Source organism: Trichosurus vulpecula, chromosome 8, assembly GCF_011100635.1.
Source record: "Trichosurus vulpecula isolate mTriVul1 chromosome 8, mTriVul1.pri, whole genome shotgun sequence".
Classification (NCBI taxonomy): domain Eukaryota; kingdom Metazoa; phylum Chordata; class Mammalia; order Diprotodontia; family Phalangeridae; genus Trichosurus; species Trichosurus vulpecula.
In genome coordinates this window covers 116389864-116413481 of record NC_050580.1, presented here as the reverse complement: position 1 = coordinate 116413481, position 23618 = coordinate 116389864, and the positions used below count along the sequence as shown (strand labels likewise).

General features: G+C 37.6%; 2 protein-coding genes across 2 annotated transcripts in view; one reads left to right on the top strand and one right to left on the bottom strand.

The window, feature by feature from the left end:
• Nucleotides 1-22164, bottom strand: part of SH3GL3 (SH3 domain containing GRB2 like 3, endophilin A3) — a 28888-nt gene extending 6724 nt beyond the window's left edge. Inside the window, exons 1-4 of the mRNA XM_036769486.1 lie at nt 22026-22164; nt 13117-13250; nt 10962-11120; nt 1283-1386 (exon numbers count right to left, since the gene is read on the bottom strand). Coding sequence (XP_036625381.1) covers nt 1283-1386; nt 10962-11120; nt 13117-13250; nt 22026-22161 — 533 coding nt within the window. The 5' untranslated portion in view covers nt 22162-22164. The remainder of the gene's footprint in view (nt 1-1282; nt 1387-10961; nt 11121-13116; nt 13251-22025) is intronic.
• LOC118859065 (brain acid soluble protein 1 homolog) lies at nt 5921-7042 on the top strand. The gene has a single exon (XM_036769485.1). The coding sequence runs from the start codon at nt 6025-6027 to the stop codon at nt 6727-6729; it is 705 nt and encodes a 234-aa protein (XP_036625380.1). The 5' UTR covers nt 5921-6024; the 3' UTR covers nt 6730-7042.
• Nucleotides 22165-23618: the final 1454 nt, after the last annotated feature.

Here is a 23618-nt window from a genome sequence, read left to right as displayed (position 1 = left end):
GACTCATCAGTAGCTTCCTGTTATCCAACATGATCCAACAATGAAGAGCTGTAGTTAATCAAGACTTGACTTCATTGAGAATCACCACATATATTATACATAGATCACTAATTTTCAAAGAAACAAAAAATATTTAATGCTACACCAAACTGTATTTAATCTTTGGTGGGCAATTCTGATGAAACTTCAGAATCTGGAAGGAGCCCAGAATCGTCTTCATAAACATATAATATTATTCTATTGGCAAAAATCAGGCATATCTTTCTAGTTTCTCTGGAGTTCAAACTACTTCCCAAATGTCATCTCAGTCTTCTTAACATTCCCCAGAGAAGGTATTCCCCATTCTTCAGACTTGGTAACTAAATCCCCAAGAGGTTAAATGTCTTGCTTAAGGTCATTTTGCAAGTCAGCAACCATGTTAGGAATAGAACCAAGGTACCTCAAATCCAGAGCAGAAAGAATAAGCAATTTGTGTTTGTTTGTCAGACACTTAGGTGGTGAAACAGCCTTAATTAAAAAAGGAAAAGAAAAAATGGGGGAGGAGGTATGCTTCAGATCCCTTTCCCCAGTCCTTCTAGCCACAGGTACATTTCTCAGTCCACTCAACCAAGAAAGTTAACCACATAAAATTCAGAACCAATATGAGAATGTTAAATGAGATAATATATGTAAAAGCACACATACAACTATAAAGTACCATATCCACATCAAAATTTATTAGAACATGAGCTCTTTGCTAGTAAGGGTTATTTCATTTTTATATGTTTATCTCCAGTGTCTAGCTCATTGCCTGGCATATAGTAAGTGCTTAATAAATACTTACTGATTGATTACTATCATCACCATCATCACAATTATCACATCCTGGTAATGACCATATGTCTAGAACTCATGGAACACAGTGGAATATTTAAGAAAGAATAAAAATTACAAACAAATCGAAAGGCAACGAAAAGATGAGTGTTAGGTTTAAAAAGCAGACTAGCCTACTAGAATAGAGGACATGTGCAAGAAGAATAAAGACATCAGCGAGACTCTGGATAACTAGAGTGGGCCTGGTCAGGTAATGAGGAAGAGAGGCAACAAATGGACAACCTGATACCCTCAAGGTAGAAAAAGGAACAAGTGGAACAGCTCTGGTACATGGGGCAGATCCTCTCAAAAGGGTTCCCCTCTCCACCACATATGAAAATATTTATTTCTCAAAATAACAAAATATTGAAAAAGAAAAAAAGTGGCACATCTTAGGCTTTAGGTTTTTAACTAATTAGTCAGCTCTTACCGGTGCTGTAACTTCCTGTGCAGCTCCTGCAATATGTCAGTGGACTGTTTGTGGTAGTCTAGCAAGGCTTCTATAAATACTGCCAACTGACTAACTTGCTCTATCTGTAGCAGAAGAGAAGAATTATTCATGGAGTCTTATGGTATATCAGATTCAGAGACAAGAACAGAAAATGATCAGACTAGCAAAAAGGACAATGATTTGTAAAGGAAACCCATCAGGTAATCAGCATGATTCAGGCATATCTTACATCATCCTGCAGCCCTAAATACTAGTCTGGGTTAGAATACCTTACAATTCCTGGTTACTTTGTAAGGATATATTCAAGTACACTCATGATTTGTGAATTTAATTTAATAGTAAACCCAACAAAATGCCTGTTTTTCAAATTAGAGGATATTTTCAGGAGGTTTCTAATCTATAAACCTCATGGACATAACTGCATGAAAAGGCATTCCAGCTTACAAATGCTATTTAAATTTGCTAAAGGAGATGTATACTGTAAGTCTCTCTACAGGTACTTAATGTCTAAGCAGAAGCAGGAACAAAATATATTAACCTATCCTCAAATAGAAAAGGGGAAATATGAAAAATTATGTGACCAAAGAGATTCATGGGTGTCCCATCCATATGGTCCCTAGGACATGGAGATGACATATTTTTTCTGGTACAACTAAATGAAATGAACAGAATTTAACCGCCCAACTTCTCCCCCTTTTCAAGAGTTAGTACATTCATTGCACTGGCACATACTACATACTAGAGACCACCCACTTTGTCACTACTAAGATGAATGGCAAGTAATCTTGTCACACACTCAACAATTGAAAAAACTGGAAATGATTAGCCTGGAAAAGATAACACTTAGGAAGAGCATTAAAGTTGTCACTAAATATTTAAGTAGTTGTCATATATAAGAAAATGGACTTATTTTAAATTTTTTTAGAAGGCAGAACTAGGACCAATAGGTGGTGCTGTTACATTGAGGGAGGTTTGGTTTCTGAGTAAGAACTTTGTAGCAATCCCAAAAGGGGACGACTAAGCAATGAGGCACTTAATAGACCTGATTAAATGATGAACTTCTCATCATAGGAATTTTCAAATAGAGGCTGGATAACCATTATTAGGGATTCTGTAAAAGATACTCATTTCCACACTGAGTGAGAAAATGGACTAAAAAACTGCTAACCTCTCTTCCAATTCAAAGATTTTATGCTAATAATAATGCCCTAATTTAGCAATGTTCCAAAGTTATAGTATCTGCTAACCCTAGGGATCTTAACTCCTCTGGCCTCCCCTTCTCGCTTAGCCACAATCAAGCTTATCGGGAAAAATAAAAATGTTACTAATGATCTGTAAATCAGGTGACTTGTAAAGGCTATTCGATGTTTACACTGTAGATTTAGAGATGAGGAGAAAATGAATAAACAACGGATTCGAATTAGGCAGTGGTAGCTAGTCTAGATTCAGTAAGGAGAAGCCTTTTCTCAGTTGCATCCCTAATACTCAGTACTTCTCTTTATTTACCTCTGGTATTTTAATCTTTCCTATTAGACAACATGCTGCTACAATTCTTTATCTACTGGGAATCAGGAGGATGAAGACTCTGGTTCTGGTTCTGCTACTAATTAACCGTGTGACTGTGGAAAAAAGAATTTTGTTTCCTCTGGGCTCAGTTTCCTCACCTGTAAAATGAAGGAGTGGGATGTGATGCCCCTTCTAGCTCAGATATTCCAAGATTCACCATAATTCCTCCTATCATTAGACAGCAACTTCCACTTTGGAATCCTATACAGTCTAAGGCCTTCCTGTTTCATTCTTCTCTTTAGGCTTTTTTAAATTAAAAAGTACATACACACACATATATAGACACATGTGTATATATGCATATACATATGTATGCATGTGTGTGTATTCGTTTATACATTCTCAGCACTTCTTTTGTCCTGCCATTCCTGTATTTCTTTGCTTGACTGATCCTCCATCCTGTCTGCGTTTTCTGCTAAAAGTTTTTCTTTGGTTGCCTATACCTTAATTTCCCCTTCCCCTTTCTGCTATTATTAATCATTGACTCTACAACTACATTACCAATAGTTCCTAAGTTTTGGATCTCAACATGTATGGAAGATGGTAATTGTATTCCATGAATGACAAAACTTATTCAGAAGATGCAAAATTTAAAAATATCATGTTAGTTACTTTTTTGAAAAAAAAAAACTGTAAAAATTGTCCTAGTCAAGTTTCAAATTTCCAGAAACCTTAAAAAAGAACACACAATGTGGCCTCTCAACCCACAAAGTCAGCAGAATTTCTTGATTTTCAGAGCTTGGGCCTCTATGTATCTTGCCAATCCCACATATTTGAATTATAAGATGCTCATGATAGACTCATCTCTATAGATATATTTTGAGAAGTTTTTGCTCCATTGCCCTGAGATACAGACAGAAAAAATTTACTATATGGTTCTCTACAGGCTACTGTTATCATAAAATTACATTTATGTTAAAGCATATGAGCAGGCAAGTTTTCAGAAGAAGAAATCAAAGCTATCTGAAGCTGCTCTGAATCACTATTGATTAGAGAAATGCAAATTAAAATAACTCTAAAGTACCACCTCATACCTATGAGATTGGCTAATAAGACAGAAAAGGAAAATGACAAATGTTGGAGGGGATGTGGAAAAACTGGGACCCTAATTCACTCTAGGTGGAATTGGGAACTGATCCAACCATTCTGGAGAGCAATTTGGAACTAGGCTCAAAATGTTATAAAACTGTACGTTACCCTTTGACCCAGCAATACCACTAATAGGTCTGTATCCCAAAGAGATTTTTTTTAAAAAGAAAAGGACCTGTATGTACAAAAATATTTGTAGCCACTTTTTTGTGGTGACAACTAACTGGAAATTGGGGAGGTGCCCATCAGGCAGGGAATGGCTGAACAAGTTGCTGTATATGATTGAGATGGAGTACTATTATGCTATAGGAAATGACAAGCCGGATGCTCTCAGAAAACTTGGGAAGACTTACATTAACTGATGTAAAGTAAAATGACCAGAACTAGGAGAATCTTGTACACAATAATAGCAATACCATACAATGATCAGCTGTGAATGACTTAGCTATCCTCAGCAATACAACGATCTAAGACAATTCCGAAAGACGATAAAAAATGCTATCCACCTCCAAGGAAATATCTGGTGGAGCCTGAATGCTGACTGAAGTATGTTTTTTTTAACTTTGTTTATTTTTCGGGGGGGGGGAGTTCTGTTTTCTTTCACAACATGACTAATATGGAAAAATGTGTTTTGCATGACTACACAGGTATAATCTACAGCAAGTTGCTTGCCTTCTCAGTGAGGGGGGAAAGAAGCAGAGGAAAGGAGGGAAAGAATTTGGAACTCAAAATTTTTAAAAATTAATGTCAAAAACTGCTTTTACATGTAATTGGAAAATATAAAAGATTTAAAAACTAAAATGAAACTACATTCATGCCCTTAGCTAAATTCTAATTCAATATCCATTTTATGACTATCCATTAAATGTCTTTCAATATCCATTTCATTATTATTATCCATTAACAATTCATTTAACATCAATTTTTAAATGTAATATAATTTTCAAGGCAAAGGAGAAATATCGGTTGGCCTATGGGCAAACTATATCTCTGAAAAACGTGCAAAAAGACACCAGCTATCTCCAATGACACTGGAGTCTGCTGATAGGCTATCAGATAGTAGTTTGTAGTCAAGTATTAAATTAAAACTCTGTCTTTGGGAAAGAGGCAGTATGGCATAGTTAATAAAAAACTAGCTTCAGGTGAGTGAGACCTCTGTCAGATCCTTCCTCCTTCCACACATCTAGCTGTATGACACTGGAAAAGTGATAACCTCTGCAACTTTCTAAGACTAGGGGTAGCAGGTGTTAATGGGCATCAGCAGAAGGAGATTCCTAATCAGAGTTTCCTACATCGTAAACTCACAGGTGTAAACCATAGGTGACTCAAGAAAATTACTCTGGAAAGGAAATCAATCCAATTCACTTTGTACTTTGTGCTACTTGCATTTCCATTCTTTTCTGTGATCTTCACAGCATCTCTATGAAGCAGAGACAGTTTTACAGATGATGATGAAACTGAGATAGAAGCAGCTTGCCCAGAGGACTATACAAAGAGTTCTTGGCAAGAATGGAACTAAAATCAGGTCCAGTATTCCTTCCAACAGACTGAAAGAACCCAAGTATCAGAAGTAAGGTATAAGGTACTGAAAGAAAAAAATCTAAGAGTCCTCTTTGGAAACCTGGAAGTTCCAGGTGGTTTCTTGAGATTGCACAGTGAGATGAGATCTCATCGTACCTCAACTTTTCTGGCTCTTCCCAAAGTCATGATCTTAAGTTTGCTGGTGAAGCTCTTAGACTGAATTTTTTCAGGAAGGGAAAGATATGTGGTGGAGTAACATGGCTGAAAAATACTATCTCCCTCTATGATAAATGTAGTTGTGGAAGTGGAGTCAAATTTCTGCTAAAAGGCAGAGGCAGCAGCGGCGGCGGCGGCAGTAGCAGCGGCGGCATTGCTCCAATAGGCTCCCCTCACTCCAGTCTCCGCTCTAGAGCCCGGGAGAGACATCCCGCCACCCAGCCCCAGCCGAGCAGACCCTAGGCTCCCCGAAGCTCTCTTGGTGACACCAGGGCGCACCTCACATACACCGAGGGGGCGGAAAAGAGAACAAATCCAGAACTCCAAAGATGGGAGGCAAGCTCAGCAAGAAGAAGAAGGGGTACAACGTTAATGATGAGAAAGCCAAGGATAAAGACAAGAAGGCTGAAGGAGCCGGTGCAGAGGAAGAAGAAACTCCCAAGGAGAATGATGAGGCCCAGACAGTGGCAGAGACCACAGACGTGAAGGAGGGCAAAGAGGAGAAGGCCGATAAAGATTCGCAGGTCACTGTTAACAAGACTGAAGATAAGGAAGTGGAGAAAGATGCAGCAGCTGGCAAAGAAGAGGCTCCGAAATCAGAGCCTGAGAAACAAGAGGCTGTCCCTGATGGAAAGGTGGAGCCGCAGAAGGATACTGAGCCGGAGCAGGCTCCTGCCTCTGCCCCGGCGGCCAGTAGTGATGCTTCTAAGACTTCGGTATCTAGCACCGAGGCAAAGGTCTCCCAGTCTTCAGAAGCCACAGCAACTAGTAAAGTAGATGACAAGAGCAAAGAGGAAGGGGAAGCCAAAAAGACTGAGGCTCCCGTCACCCAAGAAACTAAAAGTGAAGTGGCTCCGGCTTCAGACTCAAAACCTAGCAGCGAAGCTGTGTCTTCTTCCCAGGAGACCCCAGCAGCAGCGGAAGCCCCTAGCTCTACACCTAAGGCCCAGGAACCTGCAGCCCCAGCAGAAGAGGTTAAACCTTCTGAGGCTTCGACCGCGAATTCGGAGCAAACCATAGCAGTGAAAGAGTAACATGGACAGCCTAGTGAAAAAGTAATAATAATAATGATGATGATAATTAATAATAATCACTTAAAAACAACCTGTGTCTCTCTCTCTCTCTTTTTTCCCCCCAGCTATACTAACTTGTTTCAAATCTGAAATAGCGATATGTATTGCCCCCAAAAAAGGATATTCCCATCAAGGGAGGGAGGGAGAGGGTGGGGGAGAGAATCCAAATAGTATTTTTGTGGGGAAATATCTAATATACCTTCAGTCAACTTTACAAATAAGTCCTGGATTTTAAAGATGGATGTCTGAAAGTACAATACATCTTTTGTACCTGAACTGCTATTAGATGCACTCCACCGATATATCAAAATCTCTTTTCTTCTTCTGTAATAGGGTTTGGGAGTGATGTGTTTGATTCTGCCCACAGGGCCTGTGCCAAGGCAATCAGATCTTTATGAAAGCAGTATTTTCTGTGGTTTTTTTTTTATTTACAGCCTTTCTTATTTTGATATTTTTTTAATGCTGTGGATGAATGCCAACTTTCAGACAGTACCCACTTAGCTGTCCACATTTTTTCTCAATGCCAATCCTCCATTCTTCCTCTCCAGATATTTTTGGGAGTAACAAACATTCTCATTCTACTTAGCCTACCTAGATTTCTCATGACGAGTTAATGCATGTCCGTGGTTGGGTGCACCTGTAGTTCTGTTTATTGGTCAGTGGAAATGAAAAAAAAAATCTGCGTTCATTGCAGTTCCAGTTTCTCTTCCATTCTGTGTCACAGACACCAACACACCACTCATTGGAAAATGAAAAAAATACACAAAAAAAACAAGAAAAAAAACGAAATGTACAATGGATGCATTGAAATTATATGTAATTGTATAAATGGTGCAACAGTAATAAAGTTAAATAATTTAAAAAGTTAAAAAAAAATTTCTGCTAAAAAACCCTGCAGGGTCTCTACTTCTCAATTATAAATGTAATGACAGAATGCCTACCTTCCTCCAACAATAGCTTGCTTTTCAACGATAAGGATAAAACCCTGGGCTGCATGGGTTTGAGGAGATAATAGCCAGTCTCAACAGTGTAGCTCAAATGGCATCAATAGCCAGGACTCAAGCATTGTGTTGTCATTAAGGTCTCTGATGTGCTAAAATGTTAGTGCCCTTTTTCTGCCTCCTATCATTGTCCACCTCAGAATATCTCCCTTTTGTGTCCCCAAATCCCCCAATACTTTTTTTTTATCAATCAAAGTTCTAGTATCCTTATAGTAGAAACTGAAATGTCTTTCTTCCTACAATTTGTGTTTAGAGGGTAAGTATTGAGAGTAGATCTTTTTTGGTTTCTGTTTTTAATGAAGCCATGTTCACTGGTTGATAAACTGGATTTGAATAATATGGAGTGTATCATCTCATAAAAGAAATGTTTATAGGTAACAGGGAAATTACAGGCATTTCTCTTAAGGTCTACCAACAGCAACTGACAAGGATCTTATTTTGGAAAGCTGAAAGGGACAAAACAAACTGACAAAAGGGCAATGCCCTATATCCCCCCATCAAACACCATCCATAACCCAACAAAGGTTTTCCTCCAAGCTCTCCCGTGTCCAAGGCTCTCTAAAATAGATAGTGGCAGAAATGGAAAACATGGCCAAAGAGGACAAAGTAGAGTAAGACAAGGTAAGTACCCCCATGGGAATGGGGAAGCCTGGAGATCATGTCCCTAATCTGGTCTTCTAAGAAGAAGAAAGGCTTGCCTAGAAAGCCCTCTATTTAGGATGCACTGGGATCAAGAAGAAAGGGAAAGAAGGTTCATATACCCCTGACGTTTATTAACAACTCACTTTTCTCCTTCTAATGGATGAACTGGGTGGTTTAGGAGAAGCAATACTAGATCAGGAGCCCTGGGTTCTAGTTCCAGACCTGCCATTAAGTGGCTATGTAGTAATTACTCTGTTTTGGTTTTTCTCTTTTCAAAGAAACCAGACAAAGGATGGCGAGAGATCCAATTTCTATACGTTCTAATGAAGCTTATGGATAAGCCCGCCTGAAAGAGTCAACATTAGTAGGTGTGAGAGTGTCAAAGTCCCTAGGTTACAGTAAAGGAAAGTAAGCCAAAAATTAAATGGGGAAAAACCTAGATTACCTGGCCTAAGTACTGGAAATTGAGGGCTTATCACTCACTCTCTATTAGAAGTCAAAAAAGAGAAATTAAGGCTGCCCTATAAATATTCAAGGAGGGTTTCACCAGAAACCAATCTGGAGAGCTACAAGTCCACAGTGGGGAAGGGAATTCTCCCTGTCTCAGACAGCAGTGTACTTCATTTTCAAAAAACTGCAAATGAATGACTAAATTTGTTAATGAAACAACCACTTCTGGCTTTTTACTGATAATTAAGGAAGAAATTCTACAGGCTGAGCTAATTGCCAAGCCAAATTTAATAGTGACCAACTATGTGTATCTTAAATGCAGGCCTTTGCAAAAACCCACTAATGATGTTCTCTGAAGAAGATAATTCATACACTGTTCTGTTTAAATGGGCCTGCCCCTAACACAGGCTAGATGGCAGCATTTATAAAGCAACGTGTCTTCCCAAGTCAAGAACCTTAGCTAATAATTCTGTGATATGAAACATTTTCCAGACAGGCAGGTGGCACAATGCTAGCTATGTATTCAGGAAGACCTGAGTTCAAATTCAGCCTCAGATACTTACTAGCTGTGTGGTTCTGGGCAAGTCACTTAAACCTGCTTGCCTCCATTTCCTCATCTGTCAAATAAGCTGGAGGAGGCAATGGCAAATGATTCCAGCATCTTTGCCAAGAGAACCCCAAACAGGGTGATGAAGAGTCAGACGAGTGAACAACAAAAATGAAACATTCTGTATGCTGGGTCCAACACAATACAAGCTACTTTTTAATGGAGGACAGGTGATACAGTAACCGACTGAAAAAGGACTGTTGGACTTGAAAACATAGGATCATAGATTTAGAACTCAAAGGGACCTTAGAGACCATTAAGTCCAACTCCATCATTTTACAGATGAGGAAACCGAGGCACAGAGAGGTTGTGACTTGCCCAGGGTCAAAGACTAAGTAAGTGGGTGAGATTAGGATTTGAACTCAGGTCTTCCTAAATCCAGTACTCTATCTACTACACCCTGCTGTCTCCATCTGACACTGCAGTACTTGCCTGTTTCCTCATCGGTAACATGGGAATAGTAATGTTCGTATTACATATCACACAGGATATGGAAAAGAAGAGTATTCTGTAAAACCTCAATGTGCTATAGTGATATTAGCTGTTACTATTGTTATCCAAAACAAAAACATGAAACCCTGATGAACAAGGACATGGGGAGGAAGTTGTCTTTTTGTCCCTTAAAGATAAAGGGGGTGCTCTCCTTCCTGGCACGTGATGGATTTATATGAACTTGGCTTACTCATTATAAGATTCCTGACTTGACAGTAGTCCAAACAGTAGGCAAAGCCATTCTACAAAACTCCAGCACTTAGCACCGTGTCTAACAGAGTAGGAATTTAATAAATGCTTGTTGGCTTGACTTAATAAAATAAATCATTTTGTTTGAATGCTCCATTTCTGATGGTATAATGCTGATGTCAAAAAATGGCATTTCTATACATCCTAAAGGGAAAAAAAAAACACTTGTTCCACAAATCTAAAAGCAAACTGGACACACAGTATTGGAACCAGAGATTCTAAATTCTCGGTTTTGGAGAACTGGTACAACACCTTGGATCCTCAACTTCTAGCGCTAGTTGAAAGGGTAATGCAATGACTCCAGGTGGCCATGAATAGACAAAGGAGGGGGCCTGAAGCTCTTGTCTACACCAACCCAAACATAGTGGAACTGTCCATTCTCTCAAGTAGCAAATTGACTTTCAGTAACTTCTTTTCCCTTTTAAGGCCACCCCTAGAACTTCTTTTAATTTCTTTTTATCCATAAATAACTAGAGACAGAAGAATGAGAAAGGAATACACGGTGATTTTCCCCTGGCTCTCACCTCCTACAGATGACCTTGAATAGATATCTAATATAATCTTGCTTCTGAGCAAGGGCTTCCAAAGATACTCTGATTTCTTGAAAGTCTGAAGTTACAAGAACTGATCACAGGAGAGAAATAACCCCAAACCACCAACATGTACTATATGCTTTGTGTTCATGAGGATTAAAATTCTATTGTTTTAAGAGTCCCTTAGTTTGTTTTAAATAGTTAGAATGTCATACTTACATCATTTTCTAACAAATTAAGCATGTTTCTTCTAGACAACTCCCTTGACTCTTCAAATTTCTTTACTGCTTTTAGTAATTCTTCACGTGGCATCCTAGCAAGTCGTCTCTTTTTATAATCATAGTCCAAACGACGGCCTTCCAGCTTTTTCAAGTGAAACTGAGAGAAAAATTAGAGAATTATAAGACTGCTTTTACAATTCTGTGAAAATGGTAATTATTTTTCCCAAGTCTAAACCACAGATGGCATGATCCTTCCCTTTCAATGCCTAGCATAGAGGAACGCACAAAGGGGACAATGATGCTTATGGAATAATTGAATATGTATGTGTAAGTACAAGCAGCTAGACTCTTTTGGCATCCAACAAAAGTGGAGCATCTGAGAAAATCTTGTCCAGAGATCCTATTTTGAGGGCTTCTCATTTCTTTCCAGTTTTGCTGATATGCAGAAACTTTACTCTAGATAATTACTAACCAAATAAGCACAGTAAATTAAAAACTGAAACATTTTTGTTAAATATTATATTGGGCCAATCATTAAGCAGGACTAGATTTAGAGACAGAAGCGACTTTCAAGGTCATCTAATCTAACCCTCTCTGTTTACAGATGAAGAAACTGAGTCTCAAAGAGACTGAGTGATTTTCCTAGTCTCACCAGCAGTGTTAGTGCTGGAATTTGTGTGTAGGTCCTCTGACTCCAAATTCAGGGCTCTTCTAGTGCACCTGAAAAATCCAGATTATTAGTTTCCCCCATTGGAATGTACTTCTTCATCACTTTCACCTCTTTCAACCTTTGTCTCCCTTCAAGACTCTGATTGCCACCTCCTCCATGAAGCCTTCTTTGGTCTTTCAGGTTTTTAATCATTTCTCCCTCCTCACATTATCTTGGACTTACTGATCTGTGTACATGTTGTACCCTCCATTAAAATGTAAGGGCTTTTGAGTGCATGGACAGCCTTGTTTTAGACTATGTACCACTAGTGCCTGGCATAGTGATTTGGAAACAGTAAGAACTTAACAGACATGTACTTAATTGATTTGAAATGAAATTTAGGCATTCATTTGTTCAATTCTTATCAGGTTAAAATGACAGAGTACAAGTAAGTCATAATCACAATGATAAAGTCAAGAGACCAAGGCTAGTTTTGGATCAAAAATTAAAATTGCCTAGCTTTTTCAGACCCCAGTTTCTTCATCTACAAAATAAGTCTGGATTGGAGGATTCCTAAAGCCTAAGAGCCTAGATGGCGCATCTTCCCGAGTTCAAATGTGGCCTCCAACACATACTACCTGTGTGACCCTGGGGCAAGTCATTTAACCCTGTTTGCCTCAGTCTCCTCAGCTGTAAAATGAAATGGAGAAAGAAATGGCCAACCCCTCCAGTGTCTCTGCCGAGAACACCCCAAACGGGGGCTATTTCAAGCTATATTTAAAGGAAAAGGGATGGAAACACTCCTCAAAGTGGAAAGAGCTATTGTACCAGAGGGTAGTGAGAAGGCAGGGCTGCTTAACTCTTATTCTGATTCCATTTTGACTTCACTTACTTTATGGAACAAGTTTATGAGACTGATAGATCAGGAAAATTCTACGGATATGTTTACCTATATTTTAGCAAAGCATACTAAATACTGCATGTATTGTTTAGCTATCTTTGCAATGCAATGCTCTTCTTAAGAGAAGGATAAAGAGAAATGTGTGCTACAATAGAGTTGTGAGGTACACTTTGAATTGTTTAAACAGCTGGACCTAAAGAGCTAGAAGCAATGATATATATTTCCTTCTAATACATTTCTAATCTTATGCTACACAAACAACAAATGAGAAACAACACTTGAAAAGCAGCCAACACCATATAAAGATAAGGAAAGTCCAACAGGATTGATATTAAAATGGTAGGTAAATGGGCCCCAAGTAGGGCACTAAGACTAGGATATAGGGTTTTGTTTGTTAGATTATTAGATGACTTAATTCTATGCCTACAAAGAGTTTTTTTTTTTCAAGTTTACCTTCCTCCCAAAACTGTTCGATTTGACTGAATTGCCACTAGGTACTTGAAAGAATGATATTTTGACCAAGTTCCTACTAAATAAAAGTTAATGACTTTAAATGAAAACATCATTTTAAAATAAATCCATGTTTCCTGCTCAGGAACTCACCCCAATCTCTTTTAGATCTTTCTCTTGTAATAACTGTAGTGGATCAAAAAAGTTTTGTTTCACATTGATATGAAGAGAGTCTTTCACGTCAGCCATCAATGTCATCGATTCACCAAAATCTAACAATGCTTGTCCTAAGAGAAGAGAAAAGAAAGAGTCAGCTCAGCAATGAATGTTCTCTGGGTTCCCAGAGAAGAACAGTCTGTTTCATTTTGTCCTTTAAAAAGAGTTTCGGGCTGACTGTGTGGCATGCATATTGCTTACTCTTAGACTTTGTGCTTTATAGCCCGAAATAAAAAAGATTCTTATCTATTGTTATATTTTGCCTAATATTTGCTGAATGTCCACAGATCATACGAAATGCTATAGCAGGGCAACTTTGGATTTAAGCACTCATTCTGTTTGTTACATTATACTAGTACTTATTCATTTTGTTTTATTTTCCTAAGTTAACACTTAAAAAACAGGCAGTATAATAAACACTGAAATTGTGAAGGCAATATTATTCCTTTTTTATAGGTGGCTTACTGAGAAAACTCATTAGACTCTGCACTTCAATAAAAAAGCAACCTAAATGAATCTACAAAATCATCAGCATTTCTATTTAGCAACGATAAAAACCAAGAGCAAATGCTAGAAAGAATTTCCATTCAAAATAACTACAAAATGCACCAAATATCTTAGACAATACATGAGGGCACAATTAGGAGTTATATGAATAATTACATACACTGTATAGTAATAAAGAAAAATTTAAATAAGTAAAGGGATATTTGTAGCTTTGCATGGTGCCGTACCAACAAAAACAACAGCATCATCTAAATTGTAGATTCCATACCATGAAAAACTACCAAGGAATCATTTGGTAGAATTCCACAATTTTTTTAATCATTTGAAAGAATAAAAGGTCTAGAATCCCAAAGGAAATGACGAAAGAAAAGTAATAACAAAGGGGGCGTAACGCTTTCAACATTTCAAACTATAAAAGAAAGCCTTAATCACCAAAGATTGATGGAACAGACTAGATGAGTAAGAAGCAAAACTAACTGACCTCTGTCATCTCATGTTTGACAAAACTAAGGACACATTATTGGAGGAAAGTCTTCCTGTTCAACAAGAACGAATAGGATGCTGGAAAAGTTTGGCAGAAAACTGACTCTCACCAGCCGACTGCCTAAGCCTCAGGGAGACACACAAACTAAATGTCAAAAAAAATTAAGAGGAGAAAGGAAGAAGCCACCTTTCATGACTATACCTGAGAGCAAATTCTTAAGTCAAATGCAAGATAGAGAACACAAAAATAAAATAAGCAACTTAAACCGCAAAAAACTAAAAGGCTTATACATGAATAAAACTAGTGCAGAAAGTATTAAAAATGTAAATAAGAGGGAAATCTTTGTTATCAAATAACTCAAATAAAAATCTGATATCTAAGAAATCTTGTTGAACTTTTTTTAATTTTTTTTATCCTTCAGTGCTTCCCTTTGTTTTTTGGCAAGATATTAGCCGAACAAAGCCATACTAAAGGTATTTAAGGATAACAATCAAGAAAGGGGGGGAAGGGAAATAAGGCAGGGGGAGGAAGGGTGTGGTATAACAGAAAGAAAAATGAAAAAGATTTGTTTAAAAAAATAAAACATTACAACAGACCATTTAATACACAAAGAACAGTGGAACCACCACACGTGGACCCTAATAGACCTCAGTTTGATGTGCTGTAAAGAGGTAGAATAACAAAACAAACAAAGATGGATAAAGATGTCAGACTGGAACAAGTATAAAGAGTGGAGATCTATACTGAAGACAATACAATTGGGAAAATATTTAGGGACCAATTTGTAAATTATCTGAAGGACAGGAAGATACCAACAGGATGGAAAAAAATATTGGACCTTTTTAATATCCCCCTTCCCAAAAAACAGTAACCAAGAGAACATCAAAAAGTACCATGTTTAAATGCCTCCTCTCCAATCTATACAAAATCTTGACGATATATATGTATATATAAATGCATACATATGTGTGTATGTGTGTGTGTATATATATATATATATATATATGAATTGAAGGCATTCTTAACAAATGTAAGAAGAGAGAATAAGCAGATTTTTCCAAGTGGTAGTCAACAGAGGAGGACCAGATCCTTATCATCTCACAGTTAACTAAAAGATATAGAGAATATAAAATAGAGAGCCTGGCATAAAGTAGGTGCTCAATAAATGCTTATTGGATTGAATTGTTTGCTGATTATGAAAATGCATTTGATTTGGTAGAGCAAAATGCTACTCAATGCCATCCATGCAATAAGATCATTCAAGATTCCTTGGAAAATGTAGCAACAACCCCGTTCAGTGACCCTCAGATAATAAACACCAGAAAAGGCATAATATAGCCTGCATCTAGGTTTGAACAGGACTTTACAGCATATGTCATGTCACTAATTCTCACAGGGTTGTAAAGAGGTGCTATCATTATCCCCATTTTTCAGATAAGGAAACTGTCCCTTAGAGAGGGTAAGTGACTTGTCCTGGGTGACAAAGCTATTAAGTGTCTGAGGCAGAACTCAAACTCAGGTATTGCTGACTTCAAGCCCAGCATTCTATCCACTGTGCTGCCTAGCTGCCACATGCTCCCCAAAGATATTTGCCTCTAATGGAAGAGAGCCAACAAAGAGTTCAAGTTGAGGACTCCCTGTGGATGGTGAGGTCTACTATTTCCTCCTGTAAGACACTGACTGCAAAGCCTCCTGGAAGAGATCTATAATCACTCAAAGGGGTCTGAAGCATTGTCCATCCACTCAGAAAAAACCAAGTGGATGAAAAATGCCTATTGCTATCCCCAACAGCAATTGGTATGATGCTAGAAATGCTAGTTTATGGGGTTAAGACAAGAAAAACAAGGAGGGAATATGAATAGACAAAGAAGAAACAACTGTCACTTTTTTTTTTCTTGCAAGGAAATAGAGGTTAAGTGACTTGCCCAGGATCACACAGCTAGTGTCAAGTGTCTGAGGCCAGACTTAAACTAGGATCTTCCTGATTCCAGGGCTGGTGCTCTATCCATTGCACTACCTAGCTGCCCCTACTATCACTTTTTGCAGATGATATGATAGTGTACTTAGAAAAACCAAGGCAATTTAACTTAGTTAACAAAGTTAATAACTTTGGCAAAATTATAAGATATAAATTAAATGCACACTAATCATATCATTTCTGCATAGCACACAAAGAGAAAGAGAGACAGACAGACAGAGACAGACAGAGAAATTCTATTTAACACAACTATAGTGTATAAAATTACCTAGGAATCTATCTGCCGAGATATAAAAAAGAAACTATATGAATACAATTGTAAAACAACCTTTGAAGTATTAAACACAGTCCTACCTAAATATTAACTGATTCAATGCCATATCAACAAAGGATAACATTATAGTAGTAAAGTAATAATAAGGAAAGTCTTCTGGAGGAACAAAAAGATCAAGAATCTCAAGGGAAGTAAGGGGGGAAAGGGAAGCGGAAAGAAAAAGTCTAGCAGTATCAGATCATAAGCTCTACTACAAAGCAGTACTCATCAAAACAATTTGGTACTGGTTAAAAAATTAGCCAAATGTTTAACAAACCCAAAGATTCCAGGTTAATGAGGTAAGGATTCATTATTTGAAAAGAAAAAAAAACAATGATAGAATTGCAAAGTAATCTGGCAGATCTAAATCAAAAATATCATACCATATGTACACCAAGATAAGCTCCAAATGGATAAATGAGGAATTTTTGTACAAATGAAAGCAACGCAACCAAGATTAGAAGGGAAACAGATAATTTTGGGGGGAGGGAGGATAAGTAAGCTCCTACAGTAAGTTTCTCCAATAAAAGGTTCTCTTATAAATTCAAATTTACAAGAATAAGAGCTATCCCCCCCCCACCAATTCATAAATGGTCAAAGTACATTAAGATAGTCTTCAAGGGAAAAAATCTAGGGTACCCATAGTCATATGAAAAACAACGTTCCAAGTAACTAATAATTAGAGAAATGCAAATTAAAGCAAGCTGTAAGGTTACAGCTCATAGTCAATCACAAAGTTGGAAGAAAGGAAAATGACAAATGTTACAGGGACTACAGAAAAACAGACACATTGATACACTATTGGTAGTACTGTAAAAAGTATAGCCATTATGGAAAGCAATTTGGAATTATGTCCCGAAAGTTATTGATATGTGCGTACCCTTTGACTCAACAATACTATTAGACCTACGCTCTAATAGGATCAAAGAAAGAAGGAAAGGTCCTATATATACAAAAATATTCATAGCAGGAGCATCCATTAATTTAGAAAAGGTTTAACAAATTATGGTTTAAGAATGTAATGAAATGATGATACGCTGTAAGAAATGAAGAAAGAGACAGTTTCAGAAAAACCTGGGAAGACTTCAATGGGCTGATACAGAACAAAGTGAGAAGAGCCAGGAGAAAAAAATTATACTATAATCATCCACAATGTGAAATCAATTTTGAAAGACTTAAGAATTCTAAGCAATGCAATGACTGATTATAATTCCATCAGACTGATGAAGGTAGCTACCACTTTCTGACAGAGAGGTAAAAGATTATTACGTAGACTAAAACATGCATTTTTGGACATGGCCAACTTGGAAATTTGTTTTGCTGCTTGATAATGCTTATTTGTTACGAAGGCTTTGTTTTTCCTTTTTGTTTTAGTGGGAGGAGGAAAAAGGTTGGCTGAGGGGAAAAAAGTGCTTTTTAACTTGAAAAAGTAAAATTTAATTTGAAAAAAAACTGCCTACTGCCAAGATTTCAATATGAATTTGGATGTATACTCAATATAACATGTCTAATGCTAAGTATATCTGGGCCAAACAGTATAGATGGTTCCAGAGTTCAAAAGGAAGAAGGCAAGTAGGCTCAATTGCTTTTGAGAAATTGAAAAGCCCTTTAGCCCCAAGCCTTCCATGAAAGTAAAGGCCCTTCTTTTCAACACTAACATTTTACCAGTGTTGCCCTATGGCTTCAAGACCTAGATCACCCGAATAAAAACTTATGATAAGTATCACACAGAAAAGTGAATGAGAGTTATGTGGTGGGTGTGAGCAGTCTACAGCATTTAAGCACCAAGGAACTCTGGAAAAAAGAAGTAAAGAATGTCATCAAAGAATTACATGATACCAAGAGAAGGTGAGCTGATCACACACAAGAAGAAAGGATGAAAATATGGACAGCAGGGGTGCTCTACCTATGCCTTTGTGATGTCAGGAAGAGGGGAGGGAGGACTCCAGCACACTGGCTAGACTACCTGGTGGTGAGCTTTCAGAAGAACATGCACTGGAGTTACACAGGACCGGCAACTGCTGCTGTGATGTGCATCTGTGGAGGGGCACTTCCATATCGGTGAGATCACATATCTATCTGACTATGTTTGTTACAAAGAAGGCCTCATTTGGTGGTGATGTTGTAGGAATAGAGGGATAATATATCCAAAAATGACTATGAATTAAACAGAGCAACAGGCAAACTCACAAAACACAAAGGTCAAACAGGTGCTTTTAATGGGTTAATATTCTTTTTCCCCATTATGCAGAAAGTTTCAAAAGGCTAAACTGCAGTAAGCATTTTCAAATAGCCTGCGTGTTGTCTGACATTCATCCAGACATCTATTTTTAAACTTATAATCTCAGCTTCTGTGCAGCTGATGTTTCTGAGCAAACCAGTGCTCTCTCTCCCAGGGACCAATTCTCCTTCCCAGGTTTGCCCTGAAGGAATCAAAATGGAAATTATTCATTGGATATCAGTGCTGGTTCTTTAAATAAGGATTTCCTCAACTTACTGGAAAGGGAGCCCACTTCTCATCTGACTCCTAAGTCCCTAAGGCCTGCTCCACCTAAAACTAGATTAATTTGCAAATGGGCATGTCCATATCCTTCCTGAAGTGTAAAAGCCTCATTCTTCCTTTCTCCTTCACTAGCTTTAACCTAGCCTGTACAAAGGTGCCCAATCTCAATTAGGTAAATGACTCCTCTTTTCTTCCCTTAGTTTTCTTCTCTTGGTGCCCTTCCCTCTCTACAGTTGAGTGCAAACAGGGCTGCTTTTCTGCCTGTGTTCCCCAATTAAATGAGGTCCTGACATTAAGTGGAGATCTCAGTTCATATTTAAAACTAAAACTTGCCTGTTTTTCCATTATAACCAACCCACAAACTGCACTTTTTATGGGAGGCTAAATTTCCTTCTCTTAAAGAGGCAACATAGTGTTGTAGAAAGAATAAGGTGTATAGTCAGAGGACACGGGTTTGAATAATGATTCCAACAGTTACTTCCTGGTGTGGCACATTAATCTCTGAGCCTTATATTCTAATTCTACAAAATGACAGTGTTGAATTAGATGAATTAGCTAAAACCTCACCTTCTGCAGGAAGCCCTTCCCAGTCTTTAGTACTTTCCCTCTGGTGATTAGCTCCCATCTATTCTTGTACATAGCTTGTCTAATGTAGTTGTTTGTATGTTGTCACCCCCATTAGACTGTAAGCGCCTTGAGTACACAGACTGCCTTTTACCTTTCTTTGTATCCTAGTGCCTAGCAAAGTGTTTGACATACACTAGGTGGTTATTATTGATCAGCTGGTCTTTAAGATTCTTCTAGCTCTAAATCCTATGAACTTCCTGTAATCTTTCTCTCTCTCTCCCAGATGGAAGCAAGATACCCTCTTCAATCACATGATTTATGTCCAATCAGTGACAGAGGAGCACAAAATGGAAATAGAGAGCTTGCGTTCATCTAGTATTTCCCCTCTTGAACATGATGCTTCTTTCCCATGTTTCAAATGCAATTAAATTTATTAGGATTTTAGTACTCACAAGCTGTAGGGCAGTGGTCCCCTAACTCTTCTTAATCATACACTGCTATCAGCAAAACATTTTTTGAGCAAATATACTCAAAACACAAATTAATTTGTAAATCATGCATATGTACTAATTACCAATGTTATACATATGAAACAAAAATGAAAAAAATTTTGAAAGAATGAGATGAAAATGAAATTTTAAAAATACTTTCAATTTTATTTATTAGCAGCATCTAAACTCTTTTGTCACACTAAAAAGATAATAATTTTATAAAAATCAATATGAATATGGGTAATAATATGTTGTGATATGGCAATTACAAGTTCTGGTTCAAAGTTTATTTCAACATTTAGTTTTAATGGCTGCCAGAGCTGAAATGGGAAGGATTTACAGACTATATAGTTCCCTATAAAAGATTTATTCTTAAAGGTAATTATAGTGGCTGGTACAGAGAAAACTATTGTTTTTATTCTCCATATCATACTTCCTAATCTTAAAAAAAAAAAAAGTAACTTAATCCTTTAGAAGTACCACTTTCCTATAAGAGGCTTTTCTAGATGGCCCTGGTGTTAGTACTCCATCTGCAGCCTCCTCTCCACCCACAAAATTAGAATGTAAAATGGAAGCATCTATCTTTTTATATCCCCTTCTTTATTATGCACAGGACTTACCTGTTTTCATATATCCAGAAATAAGAGGGGAGGTGGGGGGTGGCACCTAATGTGACACATGATCGCAAGACATATGGAGATTAAGTGAAGGCATCAGGATCAATCATGAATGTCAACAAACCTTAATTTCTTCTTTGAGATTAAAAACTGATCTGAAATAGAAATTCTCTTATTTTCTTCCCTTACCTACATGGATCACATCTCATACCGTTTACTGTCCTAGAGACCACTAGTTTATGATTTAGCATAAAACGTACTGCTCTATCTTCGATCCTTTAGTCTTTTACAGTCATTTTTAGCTAAAATGGATCTTTGTCCTCCTCCCCAAGTAAACTCCTGGGAATTGTTTTGATTTTGTCTTTGAAGCTAAGGTATCTGACACATAATAGTAGGGGCTCAAATAAAAGCATGTTGAATTGAAGCCTGAGCAGAGTGAGGGAGAGAGAAGGGGAGTGCTGAGTGATCAAGACAGCATGTACCCAAGGAAGCTGTGGTTTTCATAATGTAGTTCATATCCAGAAACTTCACAAGCCCTTTTTTTTTTTTTACCCTCAAATCAGACACAACTCCTCAGAACCTAGCGGCTGCAAATCAACTTTGTGTGTATGCTTTCTAGCCAGAGGGCTGGGTGGACCAAACAACCTGAAGCCAGCAAGAGCTGCATGTGGAGCCAAGCCCATCTAGCTCTGACCAGGAAACCATTCTAGATCCAGATCTCTTCCTTCTATCACTGAGGCAGGCAGAGATGGATACAAACAATCCTGCTTAATTAGGGGCCAGCCCAGGTTTATGAAATTGCCAGAACCATCTGAACAAAGTGAATATGGAATCTAGGCAGTATAAAAAGCTTGCAACTTATAGCCCAAACCAGCCCCACTTTCTAAGCATATTCAGCCCCTCTGTGAATTACCAAGGATTTCCCATGCATTATATGCCTCCTCCTAGTTTTCAAAGCCACTGAGAGGGAAAGGAGGGGTTAATAAGGGAAATGACCTCCCACATTCCCACGGCTCATCTTGTGCATGCACTATAGGGTTGGTACACCCTGCTTGGGAAACCAAAGAGTTAAGGAATCTGTATGAACCATACTTAAGTTTTGTGCCATTAGTTTTGCCAGCATGTTAAAAAAAATGTGTAAACACCATTAAAAATCAACAAATATAAATTGTTAACCACAAAGTATGTTACGTTGCATTCCTTACCTGCATTGCATATGAACTCTAAAGACAATACACTAATACACTATACTGATGTGCCTTCAAAATCAATTTTGCTTACCTTCAGTGTTTCAAATTTGTGTGCATTAACTTGAAAGCAATATAATACTATCTTTCCCAGGAAAAGATAAACTTAGCTATTCAAAGATGCCTGGCATACACTCACCAAACATAGAGTCTTCTCCAAGTTCTGTCCCATATCGAAGCATAGACTCTCCTAATAACCCTTCAGGGTGTGGGTATCCTGAGGTTCCCATCTGCCCTGTGATTCTGGACATAGTATTCTGCATTCCTAGCTTCATTCTGTATGCTTAAAAATACGATCATTTGTAATTCTTTAAACTGACAAAGGCAGAATGCATGACAAAAGCAAATATAGTTACAGCATCACAGTGGAAGACAACTTTACAATGAGTACTTCAATAAATGAAAAAATGGGCAAAAGCTCACCTAAATGAAGGTCTTTCTATTTAACCTTTTTCAATTCAAATTATAGAAGTTTGGATTCTTGACTAAGCTAAGGGCTAATCAAATAGGTTAATACAAGGGCAGAAAATAGCTTTATAAACACCAAACATATTCAAGGCTCAAACCAGTAATAACTGGCACGCTTCAATATATATTCCCCTCTTAAACTCCCACCCCTCAAAAACAAAACAAAAGAAAAAATCTTGAAAATATAGCACTAGCACTATGCATCAATCAAAGCTAGCAGCTAAGACCCATGGATAGAAAGGGTTTTTTCCTGCTAACATTAAAGTGAGATGAATTTAACTCAGTAATACCTCACTAAGTACTCACCAGCATGTAATTTCCTTTTAAAGAAAAATTTTAAACTAAAATCACAAAATCACTTGAAAGTGAACAATGTTCCATTAAATGCCACACCCAAGCAATGGACACAGTTATCCTTTCTCTCTTCTCTCCTTTGACCTCCATACCCCTGTGGACCTGAAAACTAATTTAGATAAATCTTTTTAAATGAAAAATAAAGCAATGTTCTTTTGTCCCTCATGCAAGAGAATACAGTAGAGAAAATGTTTTAATGCCAAAAAAGAAAAAGGAACCATGTTGAAATATGTATAGTATATATCAAATTGCTTGTCTCCTCAGAGGTGGGGAGGGGAGAGGAGGGGGAGAATTAAGAACTCAAAATTTTTCATAAATTAATGTCAAAAATTGTTTTTACATGTAATTGGAAAAAATATTAAAAAAAAAAAGAAAAAGTGAGCCATGTTAAATTTAGGGATCAAAACCAAGAATAATAAGTGACTTTGTACAACAGTAATGCCCTAGTCATAGATTTTTAAGACTTGGGTAAGCTCTGCAACCTTCTATAACCATTTTGCTGGTTGATATCAAAACATTGTGCTTTCAGTCTTTTTTCAGGTGTCAGAAGCAAGATCCTGAAGCTGAAGGCCCTGTACAAGTCCTAGTCTGATTTGTCATCATCATGAAAACAAAGAATGTTTATTGAGTATCTAATCCATATTGGCCTTGGTGTTTGGCATTAGCAATAAAGTCATAGTTTCTACCCTCAAGGTGTGTGTGTGTGTGTGTGTGTGTGTGTGTGTGTGTGTGTGTGTTTGTGTGTGATGGAAACCAGTCTTGTTACTTTAAAAGTGTCTCTCCCCACTCCTCCAATATACATACACAATTAAGAACACAGTAAGAATAAATTGTTAAAATTAGGAAATCAGAAAAAGAGGTCATTGTGGGCTGGGATGGTGAGAGAGGCCTCAAGGAGTAAGCTGGAATA

Excerpts from the sequence above, each read along its gene's own strand:
- LOC118859065 (XM_036769485.1), top strand. The coding sequence starts at position 6,025 with ATGGGAGGCAAGCTCAGCAAGAAGAAGAAGGGGTACAACGTTAATGAT.